The following is a 14,689-nucleotide window of genomic DNA, read 5'->3' as shown; positions in this document are numbered from 1 at the left end:
CGGCGCCGGGATGGTCTGAGCCGTCCGGAGGACGAAGGAGATGGAGCCGCTGGAGACGAACAGCAGCTGCAGCAACGGTGGGTGCTCCCCGGCAGCGCGGGGGAAGTGGGACGGGCCCCGGGGCTCAGCCCTGCCCGCTCCGGCGGCGGGAGGGTCCCCGGGGAGGGGAGCTGAGCCCGCTGCACCCCCGGCCTTGTCTTCCGACCGACAGCGGGGCTAGTCCCTGTCACTGCTGGTTTTCCGGATTTGGGGTTTCTTTGCCTTTTTTTGTTTGAGGGGTGTATAGGAATAGGAAAATTCACTTTACCCGCAAGCCTCACACAGCATGCTCTGCCAGCAGCAAGCGCTGCACTGTGTCAACCTTGCGGCAGGTACAGAGAAGCTAGGGGGTTTTTTTGGTTTTGTTTTTCCTTTGAAGACCACCTTATCCAGCGGGTAATCACCCCATCCCACTGCCTTACACTTGTGCCCAGGAGCACATTGCAGAGACTTTCACCCAGCCAAGCAGGCAGCATGTCCCTCTGTTCCCCAGGAAATACTTCCACAGACAAGGATGTTTTTCCATTAGAAAAGAAACTTATTAGGGAGCCTTTGGAAACTCATCTAGAAAGTCACTGGATTTTTTTTTCCCCCATTAGAAATAGCTTGGATCAAGTTCGCATCCAAATCCTCAGCTCCATGTGCCAGGGACCAGGGGTACAGCTGTAGATCTAAGCCAGTCTCTGGGCTCAGGACACAGGTGGAAGCCATACCCAGGCTCCCAGCACTACTAAGCAGTGTCACCACTGCCTGCCAAGACAGATACTTGCTCTGTAATTCCTGCATGAGTTCAGGGGCAGAAAATTAGTCTTTTACTACAGAGGAACTTTTGTGACACTCCACCTGGCTGCTCAGTTCCCCACAGTTGCAGTCACTCTGTCTTTACTACACTCAGAGTAAAGATTGCAATAGAAAGTTGTGCTGGGTGTGGTAGGAGTGTGAGGGCAGGAAGAAACTGCAATTTTCTCACCCACACACAGCAACACATCTAGGCCAGAGACACAAGAGCTTAGTGCTTTTGGTGCTAACAACAGAAAACCATGCCTGCTTTCAATCCTTCCACACTGGCAGTACGTGCTGTATGAGCCCTCAGGCATTCTGCAAATAGGTGGAATAAACACATTAAACAGCAGAGGCAACACAGAGATGAAACTTTGGTCCAGGACAAGCCTTTTGTTGTATAAGCAATCCCATGGCACCGCTCAGTACATAGAGCTGGGACAGATGCACAAAGTGCTGGCATCACTCCACATTAAACCCAAAGCAGTAAGCTGCAGACGAGCTGGCAGATGCGAGGATTAATTGACTGGAAAGCACCAAAGCCTTTGAATCAATGAGGCTGAGTAGTGATAAGGCATAGTTCAAACTCATAGCATTGGACTTTGGTGGAGAGACTCTGGCAGATACTTCAAAATTAAAATTACATTTTAACAGTGGTCCTTGTGGCCTTGCAGGTCAGAGTGTAGACTGGCAGACACATTCAGTCTTGAGGAGCTGCTTGAACTGCACACCATAAATCTCACTCAACACTTTCCATTTACATATGTGAATAGAGAGGTGCCCTGAATTTTTGAGAGCTGGTCGTGTGCGCTGTTAGGGTGACAGCACGGGTGGTTGTTCAGAGAGACATCTGAATGAGTCTAAAGGCTGACAGAGGCACTGTTGAGAACTGTATCAGTAATTTGCTGTTTTATCTCCAGGGTCTCTGGTCACCCTTTCGTGCCTTTCTCACCGGGTTGTGTGCAGAGTGATGGGCGATGCTGACCCAGCTGACTCTGTCCAGGACAACGGGACTTCAGATAACTTCTGGGTAACTCGGCTGGAAAGCAATTATGGATTCTACATTGGCCTGGGCTTGGCTGTCTTCTCCAGTTTCCTCATTGGAAGCAGCGTCATCCTCAAAAAGAAGGGGCTGCTACGGCTGGTGGAGAGGGGAGGGACCAGAGCAGGTAAGGTTTCTGTGGAGGGCAGGAGGGAGGAGGTCCACCTGTTCCCAGAACCACACACATCCTCTAAATTCCAGGACTTGTATGGCAAGGAAACACCCCTGGGTATACACATCAGTCTTCAATCAGCAGTGTAAATAAGACCTTTTGTGGAGGCATTTTTTTGTGTGTGACACAGAGAGCAGTGCTGTGCTGGAGCTGAGGAGCTAATTTACAGAGCCCTGTATTGGAAGGGCTCACCTAAAAGCTACATTCTCTTGCCTTTCACCGCAAATAGCAAGTCACATCCACTGTGTGATCAGATATGCACCCACCAGAAGAACAATATGAGCCCATCACAGCTCTTAACATGGGAAAGTGTGAGGCCAGGAGGGAGCGGAGTGTTGAAAGCTCTTTGAAATGGGCCCCATTGCATCAAGGTGCTCCAGACCGGAGCAGAACAGCACAGCTCCGTGCCCTAGGCAGCTTTGCCACCAAGTCACTGAGACAAGGATACAGGGATATGGCCTTGCGTGCTTTAATGGTGTTAACAAGAGCCATTTATTAATGCCGGACTGCACACCTGCGATCTGCATGAACCCTGCTTGTGGTTTTCACAAAGAATACTTCTGAGGTGTGTTGCTCAAGAATGTGTAGATAACTTTCCTCCAGCACCAAGCTCTTAGGGCATGGCATGTGTTTACGTGCATATATGCATGGATGGAAAATGGTGGAGGATCACTGCCTACAGCAGAATTGCACTGTGGAATTGGACACATCCCATCGGCACTGCAAACGTGTGCTATAGCAGCAGCGTAAGTCCTACCTGGCAGCTGACCTACTTGCATAACTACAAAACAAAATAATGATAATTAAAATACTGCTGCTTGCCCAGTTCTAGCCAAGGAACAAATTTAAATAGTTTTACAAAGGAAGTCAGTATCACTGTCCCCATTTTACCATGTCCCCATATGGGGACACAGAGGCATGGAACGATAAAGCAACACTCCAGAGTCAACCAGCGAAGCTACCAACAGCACCTGAACCATTGGTCAGTCTTGAACCCATTTCCTGCCATTAGACTGGCTGCATGCAGCTGCTCAACTCATAAATGTGCTTTTTGCCTTTTATTTGCACAATGAAATATCAGTATTGTTTAAACTGTAGCTGCCTCTTTCCTCCTCCTCTCCATGAATTCCTCCTCCTTTCCATGAATTCCTCCCACAGCAGAGCCAAGCAAGTAAAACAAGCGCAAACTTCTTCCTGTACTTCAAAGTGTTTAACCAGGAATTAGAGATTAATGACAGAAAACTACAGCTGTCAGAAAGAGTTCTTGAGGAAGAAACCTGATGAAGCAACAAAAAAACCTTATAAATAAACCGGCAATTTTGAAAGCATACCAAAACATAAGTGTTTGTGAACTTGTTGAGGAACCAAGAGAGGCTGAATTTTAGCAAAAGGTTTTTCCACATGTCCTGAACTCTTCCTGACTGCCCCTTCATTCCCCTTTCCCCTATTTCACTGCTTAGTCTCAGTGTTTCACCCCTGCTATCCAAGCACATCACTCTTCTCCAAGGCAAGTCAAACACCACAGATACTGACAGCTCAGGTCAGATTTTTCAGAAACATGAGCTCTCTCTGACCCAGTAAAAATCAGAGTCAGCAGGCTCAAGCTCCTTCCATCTAACAGCTTGTGGGTTAAGACCAGAGCTGGCTTAGGTCCCAACACAGTATGTCCATTCTTCCTCATTTATATGCACATTTTCTTTCATTTAGTTGTTTCAATGCCAGGAATCATTTTTCATCAGAAACAGCCACATACCGACTGCTCCACATAAAGTTAACATCAGGATTTCTGGCAGTTCAGGCTAAGGCTGTATGATACAGCTACGACACACAGCAGTGTACAAAGGCAGCAGACAGCTTCTGAGACAAGACACAGCAAGACTTCACCATGACCATACAGCAGCATGAACTAAGGCACCACACATCTGCACAGAGCAACCGGAGTTTCCCCCCACTTCATCCTTCATAGCTATAACCCCCACTTCAGCTGGGTTTGGAAAAATTCATTGCCTTACCTTAGCACCCACCTACGAGACTCCACAGCAAGCTGGTGCAGTGCAAGGTGAAGCACAGGCTCCTCACAGGCAGGATGCAGGGTGGCAGCATCCCAGGCCGCTGCCATCCTACATCCCTCTGCTTCAGGAGTGCCCCCCAGTGAGCAGGCAAGTGGAACATGCAAGACAAAACATAACTGTGGTCCCATGGGAGCTTAGATGGGGTGTTTATTGCTGGGTTTAGGGCCCTGATGCACTCTGACAAACCAGCGAGGACGACCACAGCTCCCAGGGCTGAAGGGCAGCCCCAAGCTCCACACTGCGGCAGGGCGGGCTGCATCCCAAGCTGATAACCTCTGTGGCTCTGGGGCAGTGGGTGCCATTCCCATTAACACCCAGGATTAAACAACTGCACTTACTTATCAGGTGTATTTGTATTGTCCAGCCCTAAGCGAAAGCTTCTGCTCATCCCTTGACTCAATATAGCTTCCATGTAGGATGGCATATCTGCATACTCCGTCCTTCCAGGCTGTTTTCTTTGTCACACTCTTCCCCTTGCAACTTTTCCCTCTCCAAAGGGACATTTCCCACCTCTTACTCTGAAGAATGTGGTTGTTAACTCCTGCGTACTTGTGTGCTTTGCTTCCCCAGGAGACGGAGGCCACGGCTACCTAAAGGACTGGCTCTGGTGGGCTGGCTTGTTAACCAGTAAGTAGAAGCTGTTTCCCTGGGTTTGCAGCTTTTCCAGGGTCTGTCCATGTGAATCAGGTGTGGAACAAGCCCAGCATCTGGTGGCTTAAAGCCTCTTTTCTGGCAAGTTCCCCTATCATCAGGAGAGGTACCTTAAGGCCAGTGGAAGCAATGAGCCACACAGGATCTCCTTCACCATCCTCTTGCAGGGCTGGTAGGACTTGCTAGCTCAGTTTTACCCAATCAAAAGCACAAAAAGGCAGGTTTTAATGAGGCAGCTGCCTGGCCTGCCTGTGTACCAGGCACAGGGCAAACAGCCTCCCATGCCTGCCCTGGAGGGCCAGGAAAGGTCACTGCTGCAGCACAAAGGAGATACCAAATTGGTGCTGGTAGCACCTCCTTTCTTGAGCAAAACCAGCTTTGCCTTCAGCAATCCTTAAATCTTTCTTTTCATGCTGCAACATTACAGTATCTCCTCAGATTAGACTCACAGCTGTGCAAAGAGCAGCAGAAGGTTTTTCAGAGCCAGTTTTCCTGGCTCTCACTGTAGCACCAGCTCAAGGTGCCCTCACCTTGCTCTGCCCTTACAGCTCCTATACAACCACAGCAGCACAACCCATAGGCAAGCACATAGTACTCACTGCTTGGACACAAGGACAACTCAGCCAAAGGGTGACACCACCAAGGCCTCACTTTGTAGATGAGGAGCAGCCTCCCAGCAGCTCCCACCACTGCCTCATTACCCACCCAGACACACTGCAGCTGCCTGTGGGAGTTTAATGAGTTGATGTGGATCAGCTGTGGCACAAACAAACCTGGCACTCCCAGCCCTTCTCCATGTGGGTGCAGGGCTCCAGGGAGGTCTATTTGCAGTAATTTGTAATAAAGAGATTTTTATCCACTAACTGGCCCTGCTTAGCAGCAGCATGAAACCCCCATAATGAAACTCCCTCTCTAACTGTTGTCTTACTAATTTGCAAGCCCACAAGAGTAAACACAAATGTACACTGTAACTCACTGATGTTTATTTTTCTTGTGTTTGTTTAGTGGGAGGAGGGGAAGCTGCCAACTTTGCTGCCTATGCCTTTGCTCCTGCAACTATTGTCACACCGCTGGGGGCTCTGAGCGTGCTCATAAGGTGATTTATGTGTCTATAGTTTGCAATTTGCCTTTTTTGTGTTTGTCTTGTAAGATAGAAAGACTTGAAGTGATGCTAATATGATTTATTTTGCCAAAAGGAAAAGAAACTGTCAGTGTTTTCTAAAAAATGCTCCAACAGCAGTTATATTTTTGGGGGATCATTTGGAAACCACTGAATTAAGTAGCATGCTATTCTGGAAATGCTGCATTTGAATGGCAGCCACATACACTTGAGGTTAAATTATTGCACATATCAGTGTTACTTCCTTATTCCAGCTCTTTAGCCAATTCAGGGGTTTTGTTTTGTTTTGCTTTAGTAGTGAACATTACTAAAAATCTAAAGGGGTCAAAAATATCACCAGGCTTTTTTTAAACTGTCTTTCATTTACCTTTTATTGTCCAGGCTTTTAGGGTGCTCTTATGTGTTTTTATACTTTTATCTGTGACCAAAAGGGCTGAAACCCTGTTTTCTTTCTTTATTTATTTTTAAAAGGAGATTCATATCAAAATACGTGACTCCAAGTACTGAAGGTTTTCTAGAAGGACTGTTACTATGAAACGTGTAAGCAAATTGAGAGTTGGGACTGCTCTGGTGTCCTGCCCCAAATTTTTATGGACAACTGGGTATTTTTGTAACTATATCTACAGCCCCAGTACCAACAGAGTTTCTCTAGGGCTTAATAGTTCTGATGGTTTAGTTAAAATTAATGTAACACTTTTATTGTTAGGTTGAGGGATTTTTTCTGTTACAGTGGTCCTTGAAGTCATTTCCTTTGACACCAAAGGCTTCGTAATGCCCAGCAGCTCATGAGTGAATCCAGAGACCCTGAAAATATTTCTGAGGATGTGCTAACACATTCAGCGTTTATTCACCTTGTTGACACATGAGCTGTGATCTGTACATCACGCCTGCATCTCTGCAGGTTCTGCTCTCAGTAGATGCAATGTGATTTTGTGTTAACACACTGGAATCCAACAAATTTACTCCAAATTTGTGTCCTTTTATCACATGAAGGCATTCTTTACCTTATTTTAGTGGCTGTTTCTTCTTTAAAGAACATTAAAGCACCAGCTGTTGTTGTTTCTCTGTCCCATGCAGTGCCATCCAGTCTTCGTATTTGCTCGGAGAACGGCTCAACCTGCTGGGAAAGCTGGGCTGCATGCTGAGCCTCGTGGGCAGCACCGTGATGGTGATACACGCCCCAGAGGAGGAGGAGGTCACCACTCTGGATGAAATGTTGTCTAAGCTGAAAGAGCCAGGTGCACAGGAGGTCATGTTTTCTCTCTCAGGGCTGGGCAGTTTGTACTGCTCCGTCCCCCATGCCTGCTGCTCAGTTTTGAGTTATTTCTCTCCCTCTTCCAGGTTTCCTCGCTTATGCTGCAATCCTCTTGGCTGTCTGCCTCCTACTGATCTTCTACCTCGCACCCCGCTATGGCCAAAGCAACATCCTCATCTACCTCACCATCTGCTCCGTTATCGGTGCCTTCTCCGTGTCCTCAGTCAAGGGCCTGGGTATTGCTATCAAGGGCTTCTTTGCTGGCCTACCTGTGCTGCAGCATCCGTTGACGTGGATTCTAGTCGTCACACTGGTGGCATCCATCACTACACAAATTAACTACCTCAACAAGTCTCTAGACATTTTCAACACCTCTTTGGTGTTTCCCATCTACTATGTGCTGTTCACCACCATCGTCATCACAACTTCCATCATCCTCTTTAAGGAGTGGGTTACCATGACTGTAGTGGACATCATTGGGACAGTCTGTGGCTTCCTCACCATCATTTTGGGGGTGTTTTTACTCCATGCCTTCAAAGACATGGACATCAGTTTAGGAAATCTACCACAAGTCCTCCAAAGTGGACAGCAAGCACCAGTCACGCGAGATGACAAGAACATCCTGATAGAGGTGGACAACTCCAGCATCGCCCCAGAGGATAAACCCAAAGTATTCATGATCTGCACCTAGCACGTGATATGCGAGGGTCTGGAGGTTGGGTGAGAGGGTTCATGTCAATATTCCAGATGTTAGTGAGCAATTTTTAAAAGGAAAAGCAGCAAATAAAACCAACGTCTTATACAAAGCTTGGTAGAGTCAAGCCAAGTCTTTCTATGGGCTTTTGGATTGGATCTTTATCATGTTGTGGCAGCAAGGGGTATGTTTAATCTTCACTGGGCTTTAATACATGCGGCCACTGAAAATGAAAATCCTCTTGCAATCTGATACTCCTGGGACAAAGCTCCTCTCTGAGGCCCCTTCCCATCTCTTATTCTTGGCAGTGCTAATGTTTACTCTTGCCCTCTTTCCCCTGGGTGGCCGCTGATGTGTTTATTTCCAGGCCCTGACTGAGTCATTGATTACTGTTGTCTTTTTTTTTTCCTTTCTAGACACTTGCATGAACTCTAGAATACACGCCAGTATCCCAAACGGAGGTGAGAGACGAGGACTGAGTGGTGCACACCTGCTATTCAGACTGCTCATCCATGTTTAATTACTTGTTCTGCAAATATGGGACAAGAATATTGGTGAATATGGGCAAAACGTGGCAAATTTTGGAATAGGCACTCAGATAGGCTCAGTGGCAGGACCCAAGCCATGAAGTGTTTTACAGGACCGTGAGAGAGAAATCTTGGCTTTTGTATTTTGTGAGGCGCAGGAGTTTCCCTGCAGCACCGTGTTAATTTGTGGGGTTTTGCTTGTTTGGGTTTTTTTCCTTTAGCAGCTCTGGTGCCCAGGCCACATTGATGTGGTTGGTGAAGCTTCTGGGCCTGATCCAGACCTCACCTGAGGAAGGGGCAGCCTCTGCTCAGGCAGAGAAGCTGCAGCAGGGTATACCCTGTGTCAGAAGAGGCACCACCACCCTCTTCAAGTCTTTGTGTGGTCTGTGAAAATCTTTTCAGCCTGAAAGACCAAGCGGCTATAAATTTTAAGTAATGTTCTTCTTAGGAAATGTCCTGACCTTGGAGAGCCCCTCACCTCTTTGAGCCCCTTGCTATCATTTAAGCCCAAAAGCTTTTCTTTTTTCTTGATGCTTAGTGGTAGGTCTGAGCTGCATGTTAAAAGCCAAACAGGTGTAAGTGGGTGATGCTCAGCAGAGCTGTAGGGATGCAGTTTATCCCAGAGTGGTCCCGTTCACCCCTCTCCCTCTCTCTCAGTATAGTATGGATCTTACCTGGACTCTTTCTCACGGCTCACCTGCAAAACCCCCTCAAATTTGTTTCAGCAGGATGGGATGTGCAGTGTATCAGTGTATCAGAGGACAAAGGAATGAGAGAAATAACATTCTGAGCTGGAAGGTGAAAAAGGGGAAGGTATTACTGCAGTTCAAAGTTTCTCCCATCTTGCTGCTGGGTCTTACAGCACAGGAAGACCGGACCCCATTAGCTCACAGCAAATCCCAATCAGGGAGTGGTGAAGCCTGAGCTGGCTTTGCCAAGCTGGCTCGGTCTGGAGGCAGATCTGGCTGGGCTAGCCCTGGACCACAGCACACACTGATGCTGTCCGAGATGCTGACCTGCTTATACCTGGGTCTGAGCATCACTGAGCAAATGCAACTTGGCGTTGGGTGGGAAGAGTATATGCAATCTCTTATTTTAATAACATTTCAGTACTTCTTTATTGAAATGTGGAAGGGGAAATAAAGGCTTTTTCTAAAAAAAAAAGATAATATTGCATGTGGATCTGGAAGTTCTTAATGACTTCTCTGATTTTTTTGGTATAGCCCTAAAGGCTGAAGGACAGCCAAGTACAGCATGAAGAGTATCCAGGGCAGAGAGTAAAACAGCAGCGACCTCCTTTGGTAGCAGAAAATAATCCAGGTCATTCACTAGCTTTGTTTTATTGCATCCTAATTGGCATAATTATGCATTTTATTTTAGAAACAGACTGTAAACAGGACTCGTCCTTCTCACTGCCTAAAACTGCATTTCATAAAAGCCATCCCTCCAGCTGTCCTGCCACCTCTGGACAAATGCCACATATAAAATGAAGATTTGAACCAAGGTAACAAAATAGCACAGAGACAGAATATTTGTTAATGACAACTGACAAATTTATTAAAACGAGACAGAAGGCACAATGAATTGCATTCTTCAAGTATTTGCATAGATGCACAGAGAGCATTATTGTAAACCATTAATATCTGGACACAGGAGAAAGTGAGATGTATTTTGGTGTATGTTCTCTCAAGTAACGTTATCTTTCAAAAAAATCAGGTTTCACCATCTTTTACTCCTCCTGTAGTTCCCCTGTTCTCATACACTCTGCTTGCACACATAGGAAAATTTAAAAGGACTTAAAACTACCTTTTGCAGACTTTATGATATACCAGCAATAAATTTTTCCATTAGAGTTTGGCCATGTCTGAGCTTCGTGTGTCCAAGGGCATTTTTTAAAAGCTTGATCCCATGCTCACAAGAAATGCAGTGAAAATATTTGTAGTGATTTTTGGTGGTCGTATGGTAAAGATCAGGGGTTGCAGCAGAAGTGTGCTGCTGTCTTCAGCGAGGACTTAGATATAAGATCAAGTTCTTATGGTTGAACCTGTATGAGTACGGTGTATGTGCAGTGTGTGCCCAGGTTACTGCTCCACCCGTGAGCAGTACATCACCTGCACCCCAAGAAACAACAAATTTGGGGGTTGTCTGAATATAGGTTGGTTATATGTAATATACCCCAACTATAGAAAAAGACATATAAAGATTAGAAAGCTGATGTCTTTCACTTGCCATCTCTTATTTCAGAGAGATGTATTTTAGGTTGGTTTGTTTTCCAGGCATACAGAAGGTAAGAAAACGTCCAGAGTGAATCAAGATAAGGAATAATCAAGCAAAAATTCAAAACACACCCTGTGTACTGTTTCCTTGTGAAGAAAGAGGTAGTAAAGTTGTGAAAACTAGTGTGGTTTAAGTCATCCTACAGATACACCACTACATATGACTTGCAAAACTACAAATTTAATGAGTGCTTAGGGTTTATCTGTTTTGGGTTTTTTTTCCAATCAGTAGAGCTTAGGGAAATGGGAAAGAGAACCATCAGACAGGACTTATTTTCTTTATGCCAACAGTACAGTTTCCTCACATGTGCAGCAGCAATCACACACTGATGATTTGTCCATGATAAATCACACACAACAGAACTGTTGTAACCATAGCTCCAGAACTCCCTGTGTTCTCCTAGGAAATAATTTCAAGGGGAAAAAAAAATTGGCATAACAAAAGGTCTGAATTTAAAATCCTGAGGAAAAAAAAACATACAAAGGCCCAAACTCTTAACTGGAAAGAAAAAACCCAAACCCAAATTCATAAGGGAGGGTCCTCAGAGTCAGAGCCATCAGCTGCTTAAAATGCACACGGACAGCTCTCTCTATCCACATCCTGGAGAAAAAACCTGGAGTAAATGAGCTGCCCTACAAAAGCACCATGTGTTGTATTAATATTTCTCCTGTTTTACCAGTTGGGCAATTTTAAGGTAGGTTTGTCATTGGTATGGGGAGTAGACAGCCCATGCTGAGTTACTGCTCAGCACAGACCAAAGCCTGAGGAGACACATGCAAAAGTGTCTACTGATCCATGGTACCGCATGCTGGACAGGTGGGTTCAGCACTGGCTTTTGCTGAGCTTCCTCCTGTTCATTTGCTCTGTATCTGAGCCAGAGAATTTCCCTGTCGTACCTTGACTGTGTTCCAATGACACGGATGAGAGTGCACGGGCCACGCTGGGGATGCTGTCAGGTCTTAACAGCACTGAGGCAAGACAAGCAAGTGCTGGAGGACAGACATTTTGCAACGCTGTTGCTGAAGATGATTATAGGAGGAAAATAATTAATCCACTCTACTAAGCTAATTAAAATCCACAGTGACCCACACATTACTTTAACAAGGAATATTTCCATGGTTTGCTCCCTGTTGTGGCCCCACTTGCCGCCCACTGTAAACTGAGAATAAATATGCTGAAGAAAGTTATCAGAGGCTGCCTTTGCTCTCCCAAGAGGCAGTGGTTTCTGTATAGCACCAACGTATGCTCCTGCAGCTGCGCAGATGGGCTGAGGAGGCCAACGGGGCTGGGTCTAACATGAAAGCCCATCAGGACTAGCACCTGCACTCAGAGCTTGTTCTCCCTGGTAACGCTTAAATAACTGATTAAAAACATGTGAAGCCCCCATCACCCCATCCACGCATTGGATATTGCACAATAATATTTAAATATGGTATAAACAAGTCATCCTTATATGGAAAAGGCTATCAGCACAGAGGTTGAGTTCAGCTTGGCGTGTACCAGTGCCGTTCCTGAGGGCACTCCTGCCAGCTTCTGGAGTCACATGGGAAATGGGTGAGGGTAGAGGAGGGGAACCGAGACACATCGGTGGCTGTGAATGCTTTTTTTTGAGTGATCAAGGCATCCAGTCCCCTATGGAGGTCAGTGCCAACTGAGGACAGAGCTTCATGAGTGTCCACGGGAGCTCGGCTGTCCAACTTTCAAGACATTGGCTGCTCCAGCAGTCCCAACACCAGTGTTCTGGGTGAGATGGAAAACAGGGAAAAGAGAGAGGGGTGAGCACTGATGAAAGAGCAAACACTGCCCTCTCCCAGCGCTGATATTACAGTGAGCCATGGGAAACTTGACTCTGTTCACATGCATCCACACCCCAATGCATCACCTAATAAACTCTCACACAGTGGCACAATGAAGTTCATGCAGTTTTCTCCATTTTTAACAGCTGGCCTCAAGTATTTTGTGGGCTGGAGGCAGCACCTGTGGTGTGCAGAGTGGAGGTGTTTTGTGTTAAGGGGTCCATCTGGCAGGGAGCTGCCCTCAGTGGCTCCAAATCCATTAACTGTCATTATTAAGGGCACTTTTGAGAAACACCCCCTGCAGAGAAAGCATCTCCTCAGCCATGACTAGAAAAGGTCTCTTCCTTACTGGGGTCCTCAAGTCTTGTGTGGACCTTCCTGTTTTTCTGTTCTTCACCAACCATTCTGGGTCACGCATGCCCTCATTGCTTGGCCCCACTCACACAAATATTTTATCTGAAGAAGTGCTCAAGCACGTGGAGGACAGAATTAACTGTTTTGCTTAACCTGGTAAATTCTTGATAAGGAACAAGTAAAGACAGAGGCCCCTGCAATAAAGACAACCAACCCAACAGCCCTTCCCTTTCCACCCATCAGGGCTGTGCATGGAGGTGTTTTGCAGTATGACAGCAAGGTTACTCCCTTCAGAGCAGTCTCACTCCCCCATGGTGAGGGGATGCTCCTGTGCTTCCCATCACCACGCTCAGTGCCTACCTCTGCCACAGGCTGGAGTCGTCCTGGGGTTCTGGGGAGTGCAGGAGGCAGTGAGATGACGGGGCTGTTCCCCGGCCAGGCTCTGGGTCTGGCTGGGACAGGATTAGCTGGCAAAGCTCTTTGGGGTGGCCGGGGCCTGGAAATATCCTATGCAAGAAAGAAACAGTTTTGAATTCTTAGCCTGGAGAGATGCCTGGCCTGAAAACAGAGATAATATTTTTATTTTTTTTGTCAGTCTGAGACAACAGATTGGATATGCAGCTGCACATCTCAATGTCTCTGGTTTGGAGTTAGCCCCAGGGATATTAAAATCAAATGGCTTCATGATGCAAAACAGCAGAAACCTTACAGACTGGCCAGGAGTCCCCATCACAACTCAGCCTGCAGCATCTCTGCCTGAGACAAAGGACTGAAGGGATACAGGGAAAACCATGCTTGCAAAGACCTCTCCCTCTCCAAAGCAAGGAGGGAGCGCAGGTGGCTGCTGCTATTACTTACCATATTATGCAAGTGATTAGTGGTTTTTAGCATGTAGAGATTTTCACCTATCAAATTTCAGGAAGACCGGCTTTAGGCTGCTAGGAAGCTGCCTTCACACCAAGAACACCCAAACACGGTAACAGGGTTACCCTGCTCTGCCTCCAAAATAGAGCTGCAGGCTGAAAGCATGTCATAACCTGGCTACTAAAGGATCCCGGAGTTTGACTTTTACAAGTAATAGGGAAGCTATATTCCAGAGCCTTTTAATTAGCTCCACTATTGATGCACTTGAGGTTAGAAGTGAGTTTCACATGCATACATTCATATGATTGCCTGTAAACCCTTTATACGTGCATACACACACATGCAGCCCTGTACCCGCTTACAATCAGTTATTACTTTGTTTGTGCGCACAGCTGTCCCTAATAGGATACTCAGAACCTTGTATTTTCCATTCATCTAATGAATTTCAGTGTAAAGCGTGCCCCTGGGGAGAAGTTACCCACAGAAGAGCTGACTGCCTGCTGGTGCTTAGTCTCTGTGCTAAGTCACTGGCTTACAGGTGTTGATGTAATAAACACAGCTGCACTCGCAACTTGGAGGGGACCCAACAACCCTGCAGTCTCCTTAGACTGCACATAAATGGGATGCTTGACAGCTGCAGCAGCCAATGCTTGGAGATCTATCGCTTTCCAAGGACCTTGCCCTGTGACTGCAGGAAGGACGAGGCAGACTAAATCCCACTGACTGCCACGTCCAAGGGTCTCCTACAGGAATAGCAAGAGACCGAATCCGGCACATAGTGCAAACATCTAGGAAGGACACTGACACGAGCAAACAGTGAAATTAATGACTTCCCCTGTACCTTCTGCATCTTTTGGTTCTCCTCTAACCCAGCAATGGCAAGGTTTCCTTTGGTAATCCTAGGAAAAGTGTCTCATCTAGTAGGCCTGACTGATACAAAGAGACTGGATGCATTGGGGGAAACATACAATGGAAACTGTGGGGAGCTTGTCAACAACCAGCTGGGAAGGATACCTATTCCTTATTGATTACAGTCAGCTTCCTGC

The 14,689-nt window shown here is 46.5% G+C and overlaps 2 protein-coding genes across 2 annotated transcripts in view; one reads left to right on the top strand and one right to left on the bottom strand.

Annotated features, from left to right (window-relative positions):
• The first annotated feature begins 40 nt into the window (after window positions 1-40).
• NIPAL4 (NIPA-like domain containing 4) lies at window positions 41-7,822 on the top strand. Its single transcript, XM_010182780.1, has 6 exons — window positions 41-77; window positions 1,740-1,988; window positions 4,676-4,732; window positions 5,762-5,852; window positions 6,954-7,114; window positions 7,218-7,822. Exons 1-6 carry the CDS (start codon window positions 41-43, stop codon window positions 7,820-7,822), a joined length of 1,200 nt encoding a protein of 399 aa, XP_010181082.1.
• Window positions 7,823-12,294: 4,472 nt separating this feature from the next.
• Window positions 12,295-14,689, bottom strand: part of ADAM19 (ADAM metallopeptidase domain 19) — a 30,668-nt gene continuing 28,273 nt past the window's right edge. The window contains exons 22-23 of the mRNA XM_010182779.1: window positions 13,140-13,286; window positions 12,295-12,369 (exon numbers count right to left, since the gene is read on the bottom strand). Coding sequence (XP_010181081.1) covers window positions 12,295-12,369; window positions 13,140-13,286 — 222 coding nt within the window. The remainder of the gene's footprint in view (window positions 12,370-13,139; window positions 13,287-14,689) is intronic.

The sequence above is a fragment of the Mesitornis unicolor genome, unplaced genomic scaffold (genome assembly GCF_000695765.1).
Source record: "Mesitornis unicolor isolate BGI_N332 unplaced genomic scaffold, ASM69576v1 scaffold11004, whole genome shotgun sequence".
Classification (NCBI taxonomy): Eukaryota; Metazoa; Chordata; class Aves; order Mesitornithiformes; family Mesitornithidae; genus Mesitornis; species Mesitornis unicolor.
The sequence above is the reverse complement of the archived record's forward strand: the minus strand, read 5'-3'. Positions and strand labels throughout refer to the sequence as shown.

Excerpts from the sequence above, each read along its gene's own strand:
- NIPAL4 (XM_010182780.1), top strand. The coding sequence starts at position 41 with ATGGAGCCGCTGGAGACGAACAGCAGCTGCAGCAACG. Across the intron at positions 4,733-5,761 it reads GTGGGCTGGCTTGTTAACCA|TGGGAGGAGGGGAAGCTGCC; the intron begins GTAAGTAGAAGC and ends GTGTTTGTTTAG. Across the intron at positions 5,853-6,953 it reads GCTCTGAGCGTGCTCATAAG|TGCCATCCAGTCTTCGTATT; the intron begins GTGATTTATGTG and ends TGTCCCATGCAG.